Raw genomic sequence first — 15665 nt, forward strand, 5'->3', positions numbered from 1 at the left:
GCCAGATCAGAAGGGAAATTGAAGTCCTGAGCCCCTAAGCCAGATTGAGGGCAAGATATCTCCCAGAGTCTATGTTCATATTCAGCTTACCTTAGAGAGCCATCTATATGGTTTAGAGGGATTAAGTCAGCCCCTATAGTGACTCGTAGATTATGGAATTTTATATTCCACCACAGGTTTAAGTCTAGAGCCCTGAGCATGTAGAAGACATTTAATTATAACCATCTATACTAAGTGTATTCTATGTGCTAGGCACTAGTCTAGGTGCTTGACATGTGTTACCTCATTTAACTATATCCAAGGAAATACATAATATTATTCCAATGTAAAAGACAAGGATCCTAAGGATCAGGGAGGGGTTTGTTGTATAGGGTTTTGGGGTGGGGGGGTGTCGAAGAACTGTTCTACACTTTGATTATGGTGAGGATTGCATTTGTCAAATTTTGGAGTGAGTTTTACTGAATGTAAATTCAATTTCAATAAACATGACTTTAAAAACTTTTAAAAAAAAAGACAAGGAATCCAAGGCCAGGTAGGTGTAGTAAATTGTCCGAAGTCATGCATTTAATAAATGATGATGCTGGAATACAGATACAAATAGCTTAACAACAAAACCCAATCTTTAAAGTAGATTGCCAATCTTGGTCATACGTTTTTGTACAACAAATATTTGCTAAATTCTTGTTATGTGGCAAACTCTATGCTAGATATTATAGGTACCATCTATGCCCTTAAGGAGCTTAGATTATAGTGGGAAGACAGATGCATTAAAGACAGTAACACTTATCCCTGGACTCTGGTGGAAGACTAGAGGGTGCTATGAGAGCACTTAATGCTGGGACCCAACAATCCCCTAAAGTGAGACCTCCTGAGGGAAGTGATGGAAGATTAGTGGTCATGAAAGCAAAGGATGGCGAGTAAAGGGGAAGAAACAACTTTATCAAAGCCCCAGAGGCAAGAGAAAGCATGATTCCTTTCAAGTTACTGAACAAAGCTTGTGGACAGGAGTGTAGGGTGTACAAGGAGGTGGGAGGAAGAGAGAAGAGATGTCACCACAGAAGTGGCCGAGCCCCATTACACAGGACCAGGGAGGCCGCACCTCCTGGGACTCACCCTGATGAAAAAGCCAGGAAAGGATTTGAAAGTCACATGACCAGATGTGCAGTTGGGGAAAATATTCTGGCCTCTATGTGGGAAGGATGGATGAATGGATGAATAGAAAACCAACTCTTAGGACTTCCCTGGCAGTCCAGTAGTTAATGCTTCATGCTTCCACTGCAGGGGGTGCGGGTTCGATTCCTGATCGGGGAACTAAGATCCTGCGTGTCACGGCGCAGCCGAAAAAACAAACAAACAAACCAACTCCTGCTCTTCAAACTCCATGAAACAGGCCCAAGTAGGGTTTAATTGCTCCTGCAGCCCATCTGCCCCTTAGTCTTCTACTGGGCCCTAGAGCCCAGAAGACAGCCCCCGAGGCTGAGTCCACCATCAGGAATGCTATCATATGGAAATAATGAATGGTTTTCATTTAATGGTTGTTTCCTTTCATACTCTGTATGGCCCCTCATGCCCCCATCCCAGTCAGGTGGCCTCCATTGGTTTCTGAGTCTCCATGCCCAGCTTTTATAGCTCTGACAAGTCATCTACAACCCTCCACCGCTGCTACCTCGAAAACATTTTTCTGCTCTCTCTGCATCCCTGCAGTAGACCCGCAGATTATGGCTCAACACAGAGAAAAAGGAGCACAGAAGAGGTCTGGAATGTTCGCTGTAATCCCAAACACGTAAAAGGTCTTGGCCTTATGTGATAAATCATACCTTCCACATCTGTCAGTGGAAGAATTGAAAGGGGTACATCTCTTCTTCTGTGTGTGGCCAAATGGTTTTCTCCCAGCACTAAACAAGCCCATTTGAAGCACAGGTTGGCAGGGGTCAATTCCTTTATCATTACACACATTTTAACAATCCAGTTGCTCAAAGAATATAAAGCTCTATAACTGCCAACAAAGCGAAAGCTTTGAAGAGCCTTTCAGAAGGAATTATGTACACAAAATTCTAATTGTTGCATTGATTTAATGCCACTCTTTGTGTTCCTACCACTTTCTTATCATAGTTATGTACCTTCTCTACACTTTTACCCCATCTTATCATTCATGCATAGAACCAAATAGGAGAGAGGGGCCTATAGTAGTTACCCACCTTAGGTACCTGTAGACTAAGCAAGAGGTGATGACTTTAGGTCTTTTTCATAAGACCGTGCAGCCTAGAAAAAGAAAGGGCAAGTGTTTAGAAAGAATAAAACAAGCAATAGGTTAGATATTTTTACTTCTTCTCTGTAAGTTAAGACATTTTTGCTTATTAGCAAGGTTAAAGACAAGTTTATAGCCATTATGACTACAAAAGTGATTCAATATTAGCATTATACCAAAATGACAGATGCAAATGCCAGTAGGGAGAACATTCTGAGCAGTTTAAAGGGCTCTAAAAATGCAAAGCATTATGTCTAGGTTTCTCATTAGCCTCATATAGCTATGACATCCCACCTGTAGTCAATATTCTATCATCCATGTTCAAAATAGGCCTGATTTCAAAAAAACAAAAGAAACCTTCACTCAGTTTCCTGAAGTAGAAAGAGAAAGGAAAGAAGGAAGAAAGGGAGGGAAGGAAGGAAGGAAGGGAGGGAGGGATGGAGAGAGGGAGAGAGGAAGGAAAGAAGGAAGGAAGGAAGGGAGGGAGGGGTGGAGGGAGGGAGGGAGGAAGGAAAGAAGGAAGGAAGGAAGAGAGAGAGAAAGGGGAAGAGAGTCAGGCTATTGATCAGGCTAAGGTGATATAATACAGCTCATGCACTTTATTCATATAGGAATGTTCCTGAGCTCACGTTTGTAGTCAATTTACTTATATTTTAGGTACAACTTTAATGAGCGTGATTATCTAGTTTCCCAGTCCAAGGTATCCTGGAGGCAGCAGGTCACCTGGGAGACACACACAGGCAGCATCAAAAAGTGACAGCTGGCAGTGCAAGAGTTGATGAAGAAGACAGAAAACCTCTGAAAAGTTGATACTGGAACTCCAACACAGAGCCCTGCACTCAACAGACTCTATTACAGCCCTCTAGAATAATTTATGATTGAGTCATCAAGACAAGATCAAATTAGAATGTTCTATTTAATAAAGCCGGGAAATATATATACATTTTCAAAGATGTTCACCAAAAATAGTTTAAATGAACCTATTTTTATACGTATGAACTTTGTAACCAGAACAACTCATTTCCTTAATGTTCGAGATGGATAGTTAATATTTTACTGTATGTTGGTTATGTCCTAATTTTAATCTCAAGCTACCTGCCCCTCCTGCCTCTCCCGCCCCTCAGTGACCAGGGATCCACACTCAGGAAACACAATGTCATTATACTAATACTACCCTAAACTTAACAAAATTAGGTAGGTAAATTTACTACCACCTCCCCAAATAAAAGCACATATTGCTACCCCAGCCCCAAATATATGACTCCAGAGTTATCTATGCTGCTGCCTGCTGCCAATCATATGCAATATATGTTAGTGTATGTGCTGACCAAATTTAAATTCAATTTTAGCAGGCCACGTAAGAAGACATCCTTCTAATCCAACAGTCTGAGCTTTTTGTGACTCAATTTGTCTTTGAATCCCTTGAGTCAGAATCTCAAGATATCAAATCATTGTCACCCAATTGAGCTTAACTCTTGAACCTGGAAGAGAAAGACAATAGATTGACTGGGACCTTGAAAATGGAGCAAGAACCTACATAGGTGATGTTTTGTGTGATTCTTCTCATAAATGTTAATGGAAAAATCAGGGTCACCAATGCCAGATCAAACCTGAGATAAGGATTCTGCAGTACTAATGGTCAAGGTTTCTAGACACCATCAATACTTGAAGTAAGAGTGAAAAAGAATAAAAGAGGGAGAATGGTAAGTGTACAAACACCAAGAACCACCATCCACTTGGGGATAGCATGCCAAATTTTTTAGCATAGCGCGAAGGAGGAAAGAACCCCATGGAGAAAAGCTTTGAAAAGGCATTCATAAAAAGTCATGGTCAGTGTTATAGGTTGGAGAAAGGGGGCATATCAGTCAGGATAATGCTATAGTGATGGACAACCCCCAAAGTCCAAAGCTTAAAACAACAAATGTCTCTTTCTTTCTCATGCCACATGTCCACTGCAGGTCAGCTTGAGCTCTGCTCTATGTTGCCTGCCTTCCTCACTCCAGGATCTAGGCTCACAGAACAGCTATTATCTGGTCATTGCAGTTCATAGTGACAGAAGGAAGGAGAGGAAGTACTAAAGCATATGTTGGTCCCTAGAACCTCTGCCTGGATGACTTTTAAGGGAGTAGGAAGTATAACCCTCCTGCAGGGAGGGGCTTCAAATACTGGTATGCTGGAATGCAGTCACTACAGGCAGTAGGGTAAAAGTGCCAAGAGGTCCACCAAAGATCAGGGCTTTTTGAACTTCAGCATACACGGGAATCCTGTGGAGAGCTTTTTTTTTTTTTTAAGTATACTTTTTAAATTTTTTTTTTTAATTAATTTTTTGGCTGCGTTGGGTCTTTGTTGCTGCATGTGGGCTTTCTCTAGTTGCGGCGAGCGGGGGCTACTCTTCGTTGCAGTGCGCGGGCTTCTCATTGCGGTGGCTTCTCTTGTTGCAGAGCATGGCTCTAGATGCGCAGGCTCAGTAGTTGTGGCACGCAGGCTTAGTTGCTCTGCAGCATGTGGGATCTTCCTGGACCAGTGATCAAACCCTTGTCCCCTGCATTGGCAGGCGGATTCTTAACCACTGCCTCACCAGGGGAGTCCTGGAGAGCTTCTTAAAACACAGCTTTCTGGGCCCCACACTCAGCCGTCCTAATTCAGTAATCCTGGGTGGAGCCCGAGAATGTGCATTTCTTTATATACAGGCATACCTCGTCTTGTGCTTTGCTTGATTGCACTTTTCAGATATTGTGTTTTTAACAAACTGAACGTTTGTGGCAATCCTGCCTCAAACAAGTCTATCCGGATCATTTTTCCAACAGCATTTGCTCACTTCATGTCTCTTGGAACATTTTGGTAATTCTCCCAATATGTCAAGCCTTTTCATTATTATTATATTTGTTATGGTGATCCGTGACCAGTGATCTTTGACGTTACCACTGCAAAAAGCTTATGACTCCTTGAAGGCTCAGATGATGGGTAGCATCCTTTAGCAATAAAATATTTTTAAATTAAAAAAAAATGCACATTTCGAACAAACTCCTAGGTGATGCTGATGTTGCTGGCGCATAGACCATACTTTGAGTAGGAATGATACAGAGCTATTGCTGGGAAGCAGCTGTCCAAACAGACATTATGTGTTCCAACCTCCTCCTTGCATCTAGGTGGGGACAAATGACTGGTTCTCACCAAAGAAATATGAGCAAAAGTGATGCGTGTCACTTCTTGAATTAAAGTGGTTAAAAAGAAGTGCCTTTTTCTCCCACTTCCTTCTGCCATATGCTTTCTACTTGTTGATGCCTGAGGCAACATTATAGCTCATGTTTGAAGTTAAAGACTTCCTCAGCCTAAGCCACCTTCCCCCACGGACAAGAAGAACCTACATCAGATTACTATGGGAAAAAGAATAAATTTCTATCATGTTAAGCCATGAAATATAGGGATTTTTTTTTTTTACAGCAGGTAGCATTACCTTATCTAACCCTGGAGAGACTGGGAAGAAGGTCAAGAGAATCTTGACCCTCTGTCCAATATTTATCATTTTTCTCTCCTTCAGTTACATGAGAAACCTCTCTGCCTCCTTAACTTTTACAAATGTCACCTCCTTTGATCCTCCTTTATTGTATCTGTTTTCTTCTCTAACTCACTGTGGTAACAGATAAAATTAAATGGATTAGGATTATGGGGTGAAAAAACTCAGAATCACTTTAATTCCTGCTTAGGGTACTAGCTTAGTACCTTAATTATTCACTTATTTATAGTTTATTCATTCATTTAACAAAACCTTACTCAGTGCTAACTTACATATGGCTAAAACAGCCCTGTCTCCAAAATTGGCCTGGGCATCACCCCTGGTCCCTCCCATAACCATGGCAGATATCGAAAATTAGAAGTGCTTTTTCTCACTGAGTCCAGAGAAAGCCTCAGAATCCTTTACAGCAGGGTGCTCCAAATAGCCACGACCAATAAATCCATAATGGTGGTTTTGCCATGAAGGAAAAAAAAAAAAAAAGCAATATGTATCCAAGTCATTTCTATTTGTATCATTTTTATCAATAAATGGATTTTTCCAAAGATGTTGCAAAAGGTTTGGTCTCCTGTGGTCACTCATTTCAACCTAATATGTTTTCCTGAGTAATGGAAGCGGTAGAGACCATATTACGTTTGCAGCTAAGTTTCCACACCGATTTAGGTTCCACTAAGCAGATATGCTTGTACAAAACCTGAAATGCAGAAATCAGCAATGTGAGATAGAAGCCTTATATGAAGAGACTGGACCTTCGAGCAAACACTACTGCAGAAGTGTTTGGTTCTCCTGAGGCAGCAGTGAGGAAGGTTTTACAGGCCAGGACCTGGCATCAAAGGCACAGAACAGCAGGTGTCTACGGCAGACAGGTTTCTCTTAACAAGTCCCTGGTGTGGTTGGGCAATTCATCAGGCCAATGTTCCTGAACGAGGAGGACCTACGCTTGGTTCCACCCTTAGTTCCAGGCAACATGGGCTCCTGTTCTGGGACCAATACTTTAGAGGCTCTTGCTCTGGCTCTCCTCTGGCCACCTCCCCTCCCCCACAAAAAACAAAAACCAAAACATACAAACAAAAAACACTTAGTGAGAAGTATGTGGGGTCAACAGGACATACTTAACTGGATTTCTAGCCCCAGATTGTGCCCTGGGAACATGGACCCAGATTCCTTACTCAAATAGCCCTGAGCTTTCTGCCAGGGCCTGTGTGGGCCTCTACCCTGGGGCTGTTCTCCTAGGAGTGGACCACACTGCCAGTGTGGACACCTTTAGTTCTGAGGGCAGCTTGTTGCCAGGGGTATACATAGAGCTTGGACATGTGTGCTACAGCATCCACAGATATGCAGATGAGGGTCCCCTGCAGCTTAGGATGGAGCCAGAAATGGGAAGAGAAAGATTGGGAACCTGGATTGGGGGCTGGGGTCATGCTTTTCCCATGCCACTACGCTTTGTTGAGCAACCCAAAGGAGTCTGAGAATTCTAGTCAATCTTGACCTTCCAATGTCATTTTGAAGGTAAATTTCTCAAGGTGGGAACATAGCACATATTTCATTTAACAGTTCGAAGCTTATGTTTAAGTGTTAATATTTAGAGATGTTATGTGAGTACCTACTTGTACTCTTGCCCCAGATCCCACAAATTCTAAGGACTACTTAGTTCTCTAGCCTCTGATGCATTCTGTAAGCTACTTCATGCTCTGTAATAAACCCCTTTCTGCCTAAACTATTCAGAGTTTATTTTGTTCTCTAAAACCAAGAACCCTGGTTGTTACACTTCTCTAGATGTTTCGAAAGGGGCTGTATTTTCCTCTTCTTGTAGATAAGTCTACATGAAGTCCAAGAATATGGTTTTCTTTCAGTATCAACCATAGCTTCTATTTGTTGTGACTCTTCCTGATCCCAAGGCTCTGATACTATAGTAGAGAAGAGTATTCAAGGTTGAATGAGAGCCTGGGTTGGAGACAGCTCTAACACTTACCAAGTGTGCACTTTGAACAAGCCATTTTTAACCTCTCTGAACCCTAGCTTCTCATCTGAGAATTGAATAAGATAGTGTGTGTACATATACTTCATTGAACAGCCCTCTGCTGATGTAACATTGTCATTACTGGAACTAAAGAAAAGAGTTAATAATAGCTGACTCCAGGGGTATATTCCCTGTGGTGTATTCTCAGATGTCCTTTCTTTTGTTTACTTCAAAAACCTCTGCCCCAATCACTTCCCTCTGGAAAACCAATTCCACTGTCCTAACTTATGACTCCATTAGGAAATGTTTCTAGAAAGTCATTCAAATGTTTCCATTTGCCAATCCCATTTTGGTACTTCAAGTTCTGACTCCTTATGCTGCAGGAAACCATTTTCTTCCTTGCTTGCTATTTAAACTCTTCAACACTTGTCAAGCATTATTATATCATACTTACCCTACTCTTCGATTTAATCACACACTCTATCCACTTCAAGACATATTCATTTTCTGGAGTGTCCAATGACATGATCCACAATATCAGAGATAAGGATACAAGCATTTAAGTTCCTCTTGGGTTTTCTTGCTTTTCTGAATCTTAAAGAATCTTTAGAGTTAGTCCTACAGTAATGTAAGTTTAAAAGCTTTCACAGCATGATGTATTTCCTTTTCATTACATTTTTCAGATTAAGAAACTACTACAGCAGTAGCCTATGCTGGCAGAAAGATAAGATTTTTGTGGCTCATAAACTTGGAAAATGGAACATATCAAAAGTCATTTTGTTGGCATATTTCAATTAAATACCTAAAAATCCATGATGATATAGGCAAGAACTGCATTAGGTCATTTCTATTTTTAAAGAATTTTCTAGTTTCTAATGGTCAGTCCTGTAAAGTTTCCCCCACCAAAAAGTAACTGATTGGAATTGTGGAACCGTTGAGACATGGCATCGAATAGTTGAAGCTACATACAACCTTTGAGAAAGTGCTTTCCATTTTGGAAACAATCACTGTACTGGGCACTTAGGCATATTGGCTTCATTCCTTGTCCTTCTTCAGCTCAGCTCTCTACTAGAGGGGGAGCCTGAGCCATGCAGTCTGTTTCCCAGGATCCTATATCAGCTGTCTTCTGGCTGAGTTTTGACAAAGGAAGACAGTGGAAGGAGATTGAATGGGGTGGAAGAGAAAAGCCAGGACATTTCTCCTCCTGTGTCTCTGCTGGAGGCAGCTTCTCAGCAGTTAATTCTCCTCTGCGGCTCCAACTCCTCAGTTCCATTGCTTGACAGGTTCATTTAGTTCCACCTTCCATCTGATGACCCTCTAGGCAATAATACTGCTAAATGTTTCATCTTTCTAGCCCACAGATGGTAGTGGTTTTCTGTTGTTTAACTTTGGATTATCTTATCACTCCCTCTATGGTTCTTAGAAATTCCATCACCTGTGTAATAATTTCCCTAAATTAACTTCAATCTGTGGAAAAATCTTAAAGTGGTTTCTGCTTTCCTGGTTAGACTCTGATTGATAATATAATGCACCTAATTTTGAAACAATGCACATAACTATTAGTGCACCAATAGGAATGTTAATGAACTTGGATACAATAAGTCACCTTACAGACTTCTCAGGACTTTACGGGAAGTAAAATATAAATTGTGGAAAAAACTGCCCCAGCAAGAAGAGACCAATGGAATTAGAGGTATCAATGGGATCTAGAGACTTGATGGTCATTTTTTTTCCCTCCAGGTGAAATAATATCTAGGTGAGTAGTGAATCTAATAACAGTTACTGACCTATTTAAAATTCTGACCTTGGGCCAGTAGGTTTATTATCTAGTATGGACTGCTTTAAGATGTTTAAAAAAAGATGATCATTACAACAGTTCAGGGTAACACTTGAAAACATTATGTCTGGCTTGTTAACAAAACAAATGCCAAATATGATATAAACCAACATCATGGAAATATTTGCTTTCATTTTTATCTTGTTCTTTCATTTATTCATTGATTATCTGCCATATGCCAGTCACTCCTTTAGGCCCTATGAATATATCCCTGAGTAAGGAAGAAAAAATATCCCTTACTTGTGTGGAGCTTATGGCCTGGAGGAGGTGAAGGCAGTGTTTGGACCAACATCAACCAAGAGTTGAAAAACTCCATAGAAGAAACAACCAATCCACACTTAGATTTTTTTTCTAAGTAATTTGTCATCTTAAATTCTAAAAGGAAAAAGAAAATAGTCTTTTTACTTTCTAAAATATAGTAGTACATAAGGGTACTGGTTTTGAAGTTTGGCAAGTTTTGATTTGAGTTCAGGCTCTTTACTTTCCTGATTGGTTAAATTATCATGTTTATCAAGGATCCCTCATATAGGATCCTTGAAGTAATTTTAAAAATAGGGAATTGTGTTGAGAATAGAGGTATTTAAGTTTGGAGAACTGAATTAAGTGAATAGTTCTGCCTTATTTTCATTTTATTTTTGATTCTCAGCAGTTGACCATGATGTGCTTGTGGATTCATTGTTTTTGTTGTTGTTGTTGTTGTTTTTGTTTACCAAATTTGGGGAACTTTAGGTCATTAATTTTTTAGATGTATTTTACTGCCTTATTCAATCCCTCTACTTCTGTGCCTCCAATTACACTTTCATTAGACCAGTTTATATGGTCCCATGAGTCACTAAGAAAATACCATTTAAAAAAATTTTTTTGTCTCTGTTCTTCAGATTGGTTAATTTCTACTTTTTTATCTTCAAGTTCACTGACCTTTTTTTTTCATTATCCAATCTGCTGTTAATACAATACAATCATTTTTAAAATTTTATAAGTATACTTGTTAGTTCTAGAATTCCACTTGGTTTTCATAGTTTCCATTTTTCTGATGAGATTTACCACTGTACATTTCCTATATAAATCTTTTCTTTTAGATTCTTAAGTATATTTATAATAGCTAATTTAAAATCAGCATCTGCTAATTCCAACATCTGAGTCATCTGGGAGCTGTTTCTTGTGGTTGCTTTATTTTCATGATGATTAGTCACATTTTTCTATTTCTTCATATATCTAATATTTTTTATTTTAGGCAAAACATTTAATACATTATAGTGAGTTTGATTATCTCATCTACCTAAATAAGCTATTAAGTTTTGTTCTGGCAGGCAGTAAAACTTCTCCTTTATTTAAAAAAAAAATCTGCTTTTATGATCTCACAAACTTCCTCTTATTCCTTTAAATACATCTGATCAACTTTTTCTACCATAAAAACTATCACGACTATAGTTAAGGGAAAAAAGGCTGTACAAATGCTCAGCAACTTAGAAGTCATGGGTATTAGAGTTTGAAGTCCATTTCATCCTTTTATTTCAAGGGTGCTTCTATGTGGAGAACCCACTGTACAGAATTGCATATATATTATTTTGTATTACCTATAAAGATCATATTCTGTAAGAAAGTAATATAAATCTTTTTTAAAGTATAAATAGTCTTCCAAAATCAATTTGTAAATACATCTTAGTTTTCAAAGCTTAGTGTGTAAAAAAATGATCTTAAGCAATTCCAGGGAAGGAGTCTTATCAGCTTCATGGAAGGCTGAATTAGAGGAAATAAGAACAGCAATTTGGAGGCAAAGGAAACAAAACCACTTGTTAATCTCTGTTTGGATGAAATATATATGAGGACTGAGCCCATATTTGAACACCTGTCCTTTTCCTGTTTGAGCCAAAGACGGAAAACCAATTATTTAATAGTATTTTTGTTATTGTTTTAAAAAGAACATATTTTAAAAATACTTAAAAGTATAAAAAAATGTTTTTAGTCTTCTCAGAGATAAATACCTGAACATATTAAGGTATTTCCTTCAAATTTTGATATGTAGGTATACATGTATATGTGTATGGGTGGGTGGGTATGTGTCTGGGTGTATGTTGGGTAAAAAATCACATATATAAAACAAAATTGGATTGATGTTCCCAATATAATCTTTTATCTTATATATGTCACTAAAAACATTACATGGGCTTTTCCATATCATTAAGTGGTCTTTGAAAAATGTGATCTTTAGATGGCCAACAGGCACATGAAAAAACGCTCAACACCGCCAATTATTAGAGGAATGCAAATCAAAATGACAATGAGATATCACCTCACACTGGTCAGAATGGCCGTCAACAAAAAGTCTACAAATAATAAATGCTGGAGAGGGTGTGGAGAAAAGGAAACCCTCATACACTGTTTGTGGGAATGTAAATTGGTGTAGTCACTATGGAAAACAATATGGAAGTTCCTTAAAAAACTAAAAATAGAACTACCATATGATCCAGCAATCCCACTCCTGGGTATATATCCAGAAAAAGCAAAAACTCTAATTCAAAAAGATACATGCATCCCAATGCTCATAGCAGCACTATTTACAATAGCCAACACATGTAAACAACCCAAGTTCCCATCAACAGATGATTGGCCTAAGAAGATGTGGTGTGTGTATATATATATATATATATATATATATATATATATATATACACAATGGAATATTACTCAGCCATAAAAAGAATGAAATATTGCCATTTGCAGCAACATGGATAGACCTAGAGATTATTATACTTAGTGAAGTCAGACAGAGAAAGACAAATATAATATGATATCACTTATATGTGGAATCTAAAAAAATAATACAAGTAAATCTATATGTAAAACAGAAGCACAGTCACAGACATAGAAAAAGTTACCAAAGGGGAAATGGGGTGGGGGAGGGACAAATTAGGAGTATAGGATTAACAGATACAAACTCCTATACATAAAATAGATAAGCAACAAGGATTTACTGTATAGTACAGGGAATTATATTCTGTATCTTGTAATAACCTATAATGGAATATTATCAGAAAAAATAACTGAGTCGCTATTCTGTACACCTGAAACTAACACAATACTGTTAATCAACTATACTTCAATAAAGAAAAGAAAACTGTGGGGACTTCCCTGGCAGCGCAGTGGTTAAGAATCCGCCTGCCAATGCAGGGGACATGGGTTCGAGCCCTGGTCTGGGAAGATCCCACATGCCGTGAAGCAACTAAGCCCGTGTGCCACAACTACTGACCCTGCACTCTAGAGCCCACGAGCCACAACTACTGAGCTCACACGCCACAACTACTGAAGCCCGCGTGCCCTGGAGCCCATGCTCCACAACAAGAGAAGCTACCGCAATGAGAAGGCTGTGAACTGCAACGAAGAGTAGCCCCCACTCGCCACAACTAGAGAAAGCCCACACGCAGCAATGAAGACCCAATGCAGCCAAAAAAAAAATTTTTTTTGTTAAATTTTTTAAAATTTTTAAAAATTAAGTTTTAAATATTAAAAAAATGTTTAAAAATTAAAAAAAATTAAACTATGATCTTTGATAGCTGTCCAACATGTTATTACAAGGATAATTTACTTATCCATCCCCCTCTTATAAGAGATTGTTGTTTCCAATTTTTCATTATCAAATAAATTAAATAATTGTTCACATATATGATTATTTCCATACAATATATTTCTGACATGGAAATGGTGGGGTGATGGATGAGTTAAGATGGCAGGACCTCAAGCCAGTGTAATGGAGAGAGTAGAGCTTGAAACAGAAATAGCGGTGGTTTTAGTTAGCATTGTTTATGTAACTGAATTGGAGAGGAGAGTACGCCAAGGCAGCAGGCTTTCATAAAATAGTTGCTCTGCGTTTCCAACAATCATTGGAAAACGGGAGCTTAGACTGAAGATTTGTAAAGCTACAGCAGAGTTCTTCATAGCATGTGCTGCAGAGCATCCATTGTGAGGGATTTTAACAGGCGTTGCATTAAAGAAGTGTTCTGATGTGTAGTGACTTTGGGAAATACAGACTTAAAGCCAAACAAGATTTTCGCTCTTATGTTTTACTGCAGGACTTCCTAAAACATTTAATGTTCTTATATGCTTTTTTTTTTAAACATCTTTATTGGAGTATAATTGCTTTATAATGCTGTGTTAGTTTCTGCTGTATAACAAAGTGAATCAGCTATACATATACATATATCCCCCATATCTCCTCCCTCTTGAGTCTCCCTCCCACCTCCCTATCCCACCCCTCTAGGTGGACACAAAGCACCGAGCTGATCTCCCTGTGCTATGCGGCTGCTTCCCACTTTTTAACACACACCAAACACAGTCTACAACATGGGACATTTCCCAAACTTATTTGACCACAAAATCTTTGGTTCACTAAGAATATTGAGAGAAAAGTGTTCTGTGGAACACCAGACTGAGCAAAAGTACTCTAACAGAATTGAGGAAAAGTACATTACAGTCCAGAGCAGTGGAAAAAAACATATCAGATTAAGTTTGATTAGGTTAAATGGTTTTATGGCAAGCAATGCACATCTTGAAATCTTGCTTTCAATTTAAATTCCTTATTTATCTCTTTTAAAATGCCAAATGACCTATACCCTTCTTTTGTCAGTGCATAACTCTACACAGAAGTAATATTTGGTTGGCTGTGAACTTTATCTCACTATGACATGTTTTTGCAGAGGTCATATAATATAGTGACAAAATCCCAGCCTAGGATTTGGGACAGAGTGTTTGGCTCGGCCACTAACTAGCTTTGTGATCTTACAAAATTAACCTTTTTTGGCACACGTATAAAATGAATTGTCTGTTCTATGAATGATTTGAACTAGACGGTCAGAAACTTTCAATGGTTCTCACCTGTTGTCATTCACAGGCTCTCTCTCTGTGATTGGTCTCACAAATTCTAGGTTGTGATGGTAATCTTACTCTCTATTTAAGATCCACAGCATTTTTAATAATGATGCTATATTCTAAAGATATAAACCTAGAGAAAAACAGATAGTTATTCAACTTCCTATCAATAATTTTAAAATAAAAGCAATTCTGTTCCACCTTTTGCTTTCACAGACATTTGTGCCCCAGAGATCAGGGAACTTGTTCATTTACACTTTCTGCATTTTCTTTGTAGTCCCAGGTTGGCCAATGGTTTATTTGTCCTTACAATAGAGATGTTTAACCTGGGGTTAGTAGACTTCAAGGGGTCCATGAACCCCATGAAACTGTGCATAACATTTTCTCTTTAAATGTGGGAACATTTTTCTTTCTGAGGATATACTCTACAGCTTTCAATAGATTTTCAAATGGCATTTTCAATCCCTCAAAAAAGTTAAAAATTATTGCTTATAGATTTCTTAAGTTTTTTGAAGAGGTATATGAAGGAAAAAACAAGGCACAGATTAATGCTCAAGTTCAAAACACTGATCTAAGTTATTGCTAATTTACCCATCATCAGAATGTATGGGAGTAGAAACCTCAGGGAATAGAAATCAGCATGATTGCAAAAAGGAAAAACAAAAAGTCTACTTAGAGGCATCTTCTCCTTTTTTCTTTGCCTACTCAGGCCCTAACCACTGCATGGGGAAAAAAAAAAAAAACTGCAGGAAAAATGTCTTAATGCTATGTTATAAAAACAATGATTAACCAGATAGAAGTGACATCATTGGCAAAAATGGAGATAACAATATTTACCCATTTATTAATCATGTTCTTAGAAGCCTTTAAAAGAAACATTGCTATAGGATTGTCCAGTGTCAGTGGAATGACTATGACATTGCCCACTGCGATTGGTCCTTTATGGAAAGGATTCTTAGGAAAGCCTGCCTGCAGGATAATTCGGCAATTTTTAACCTAATCCTGATTAGTTCAGTTGTACACTGTCTTCTGCATGCTCTCGGACTCCAGGTCTCAATTTATTAGCGTCTCTTCTGGATTAAAATCACACATATATCTCCATTCACCTCTGAGCATCATCATTCTGTGACAGTGACGGTGATAAAAATGTGGACAATGATGAATATAGCTAATGTTAATCTAGTATTGATATTTAGTATGTGCCCCACAGAAAGCCTTTAAAGTAGTGACTATTATTAAC

At 38.5% G+C, this 15665-nt stretch overlaps 1 protein-coding gene across 2 annotated transcripts in view; it reads right to left on the minus strand.

Annotated features, from left to right (window-relative positions):
• METTL15 (methyltransferase 15, mitochondrial 12S rRNA N4-cytidine) overlaps positions 1 to 15665 on the minus strand; it is a 361764-nt gene that overhangs the window by 103324 nt on the left and 242775 nt on the right. Inside the window, exon 7 of one of the 2 annotated variants that reach the window (XM_057552986.1) lies at positions 2199 to 2262. The exons of the other annotated variant lie outside the window; for it this stretch is intronic. Coding sequence (XP_057408969.1) covers positions 2246 to 2262 — 17 coding nt within the window. The 3' untranslated portion in view covers positions 2199 to 2245. Of the gene's footprint in view, positions 1 to 2198; positions 2263 to 15665 lie in introns of those variants that run through there. 2 annotated transcript variants of the gene reach the window in all.

The sequence above is a fragment of the Balaenoptera acutorostrata genome, chromosome 9, assembly GCF_949987535.1.
Source record: "Balaenoptera acutorostrata chromosome 9, mBalAcu1.1, whole genome shotgun sequence".
Taxonomy (NCBI): Eukaryota; Metazoa; Chordata; class Mammalia; order Artiodactyla; family Balaenopteridae; genus Balaenoptera; species Balaenoptera acutorostrata.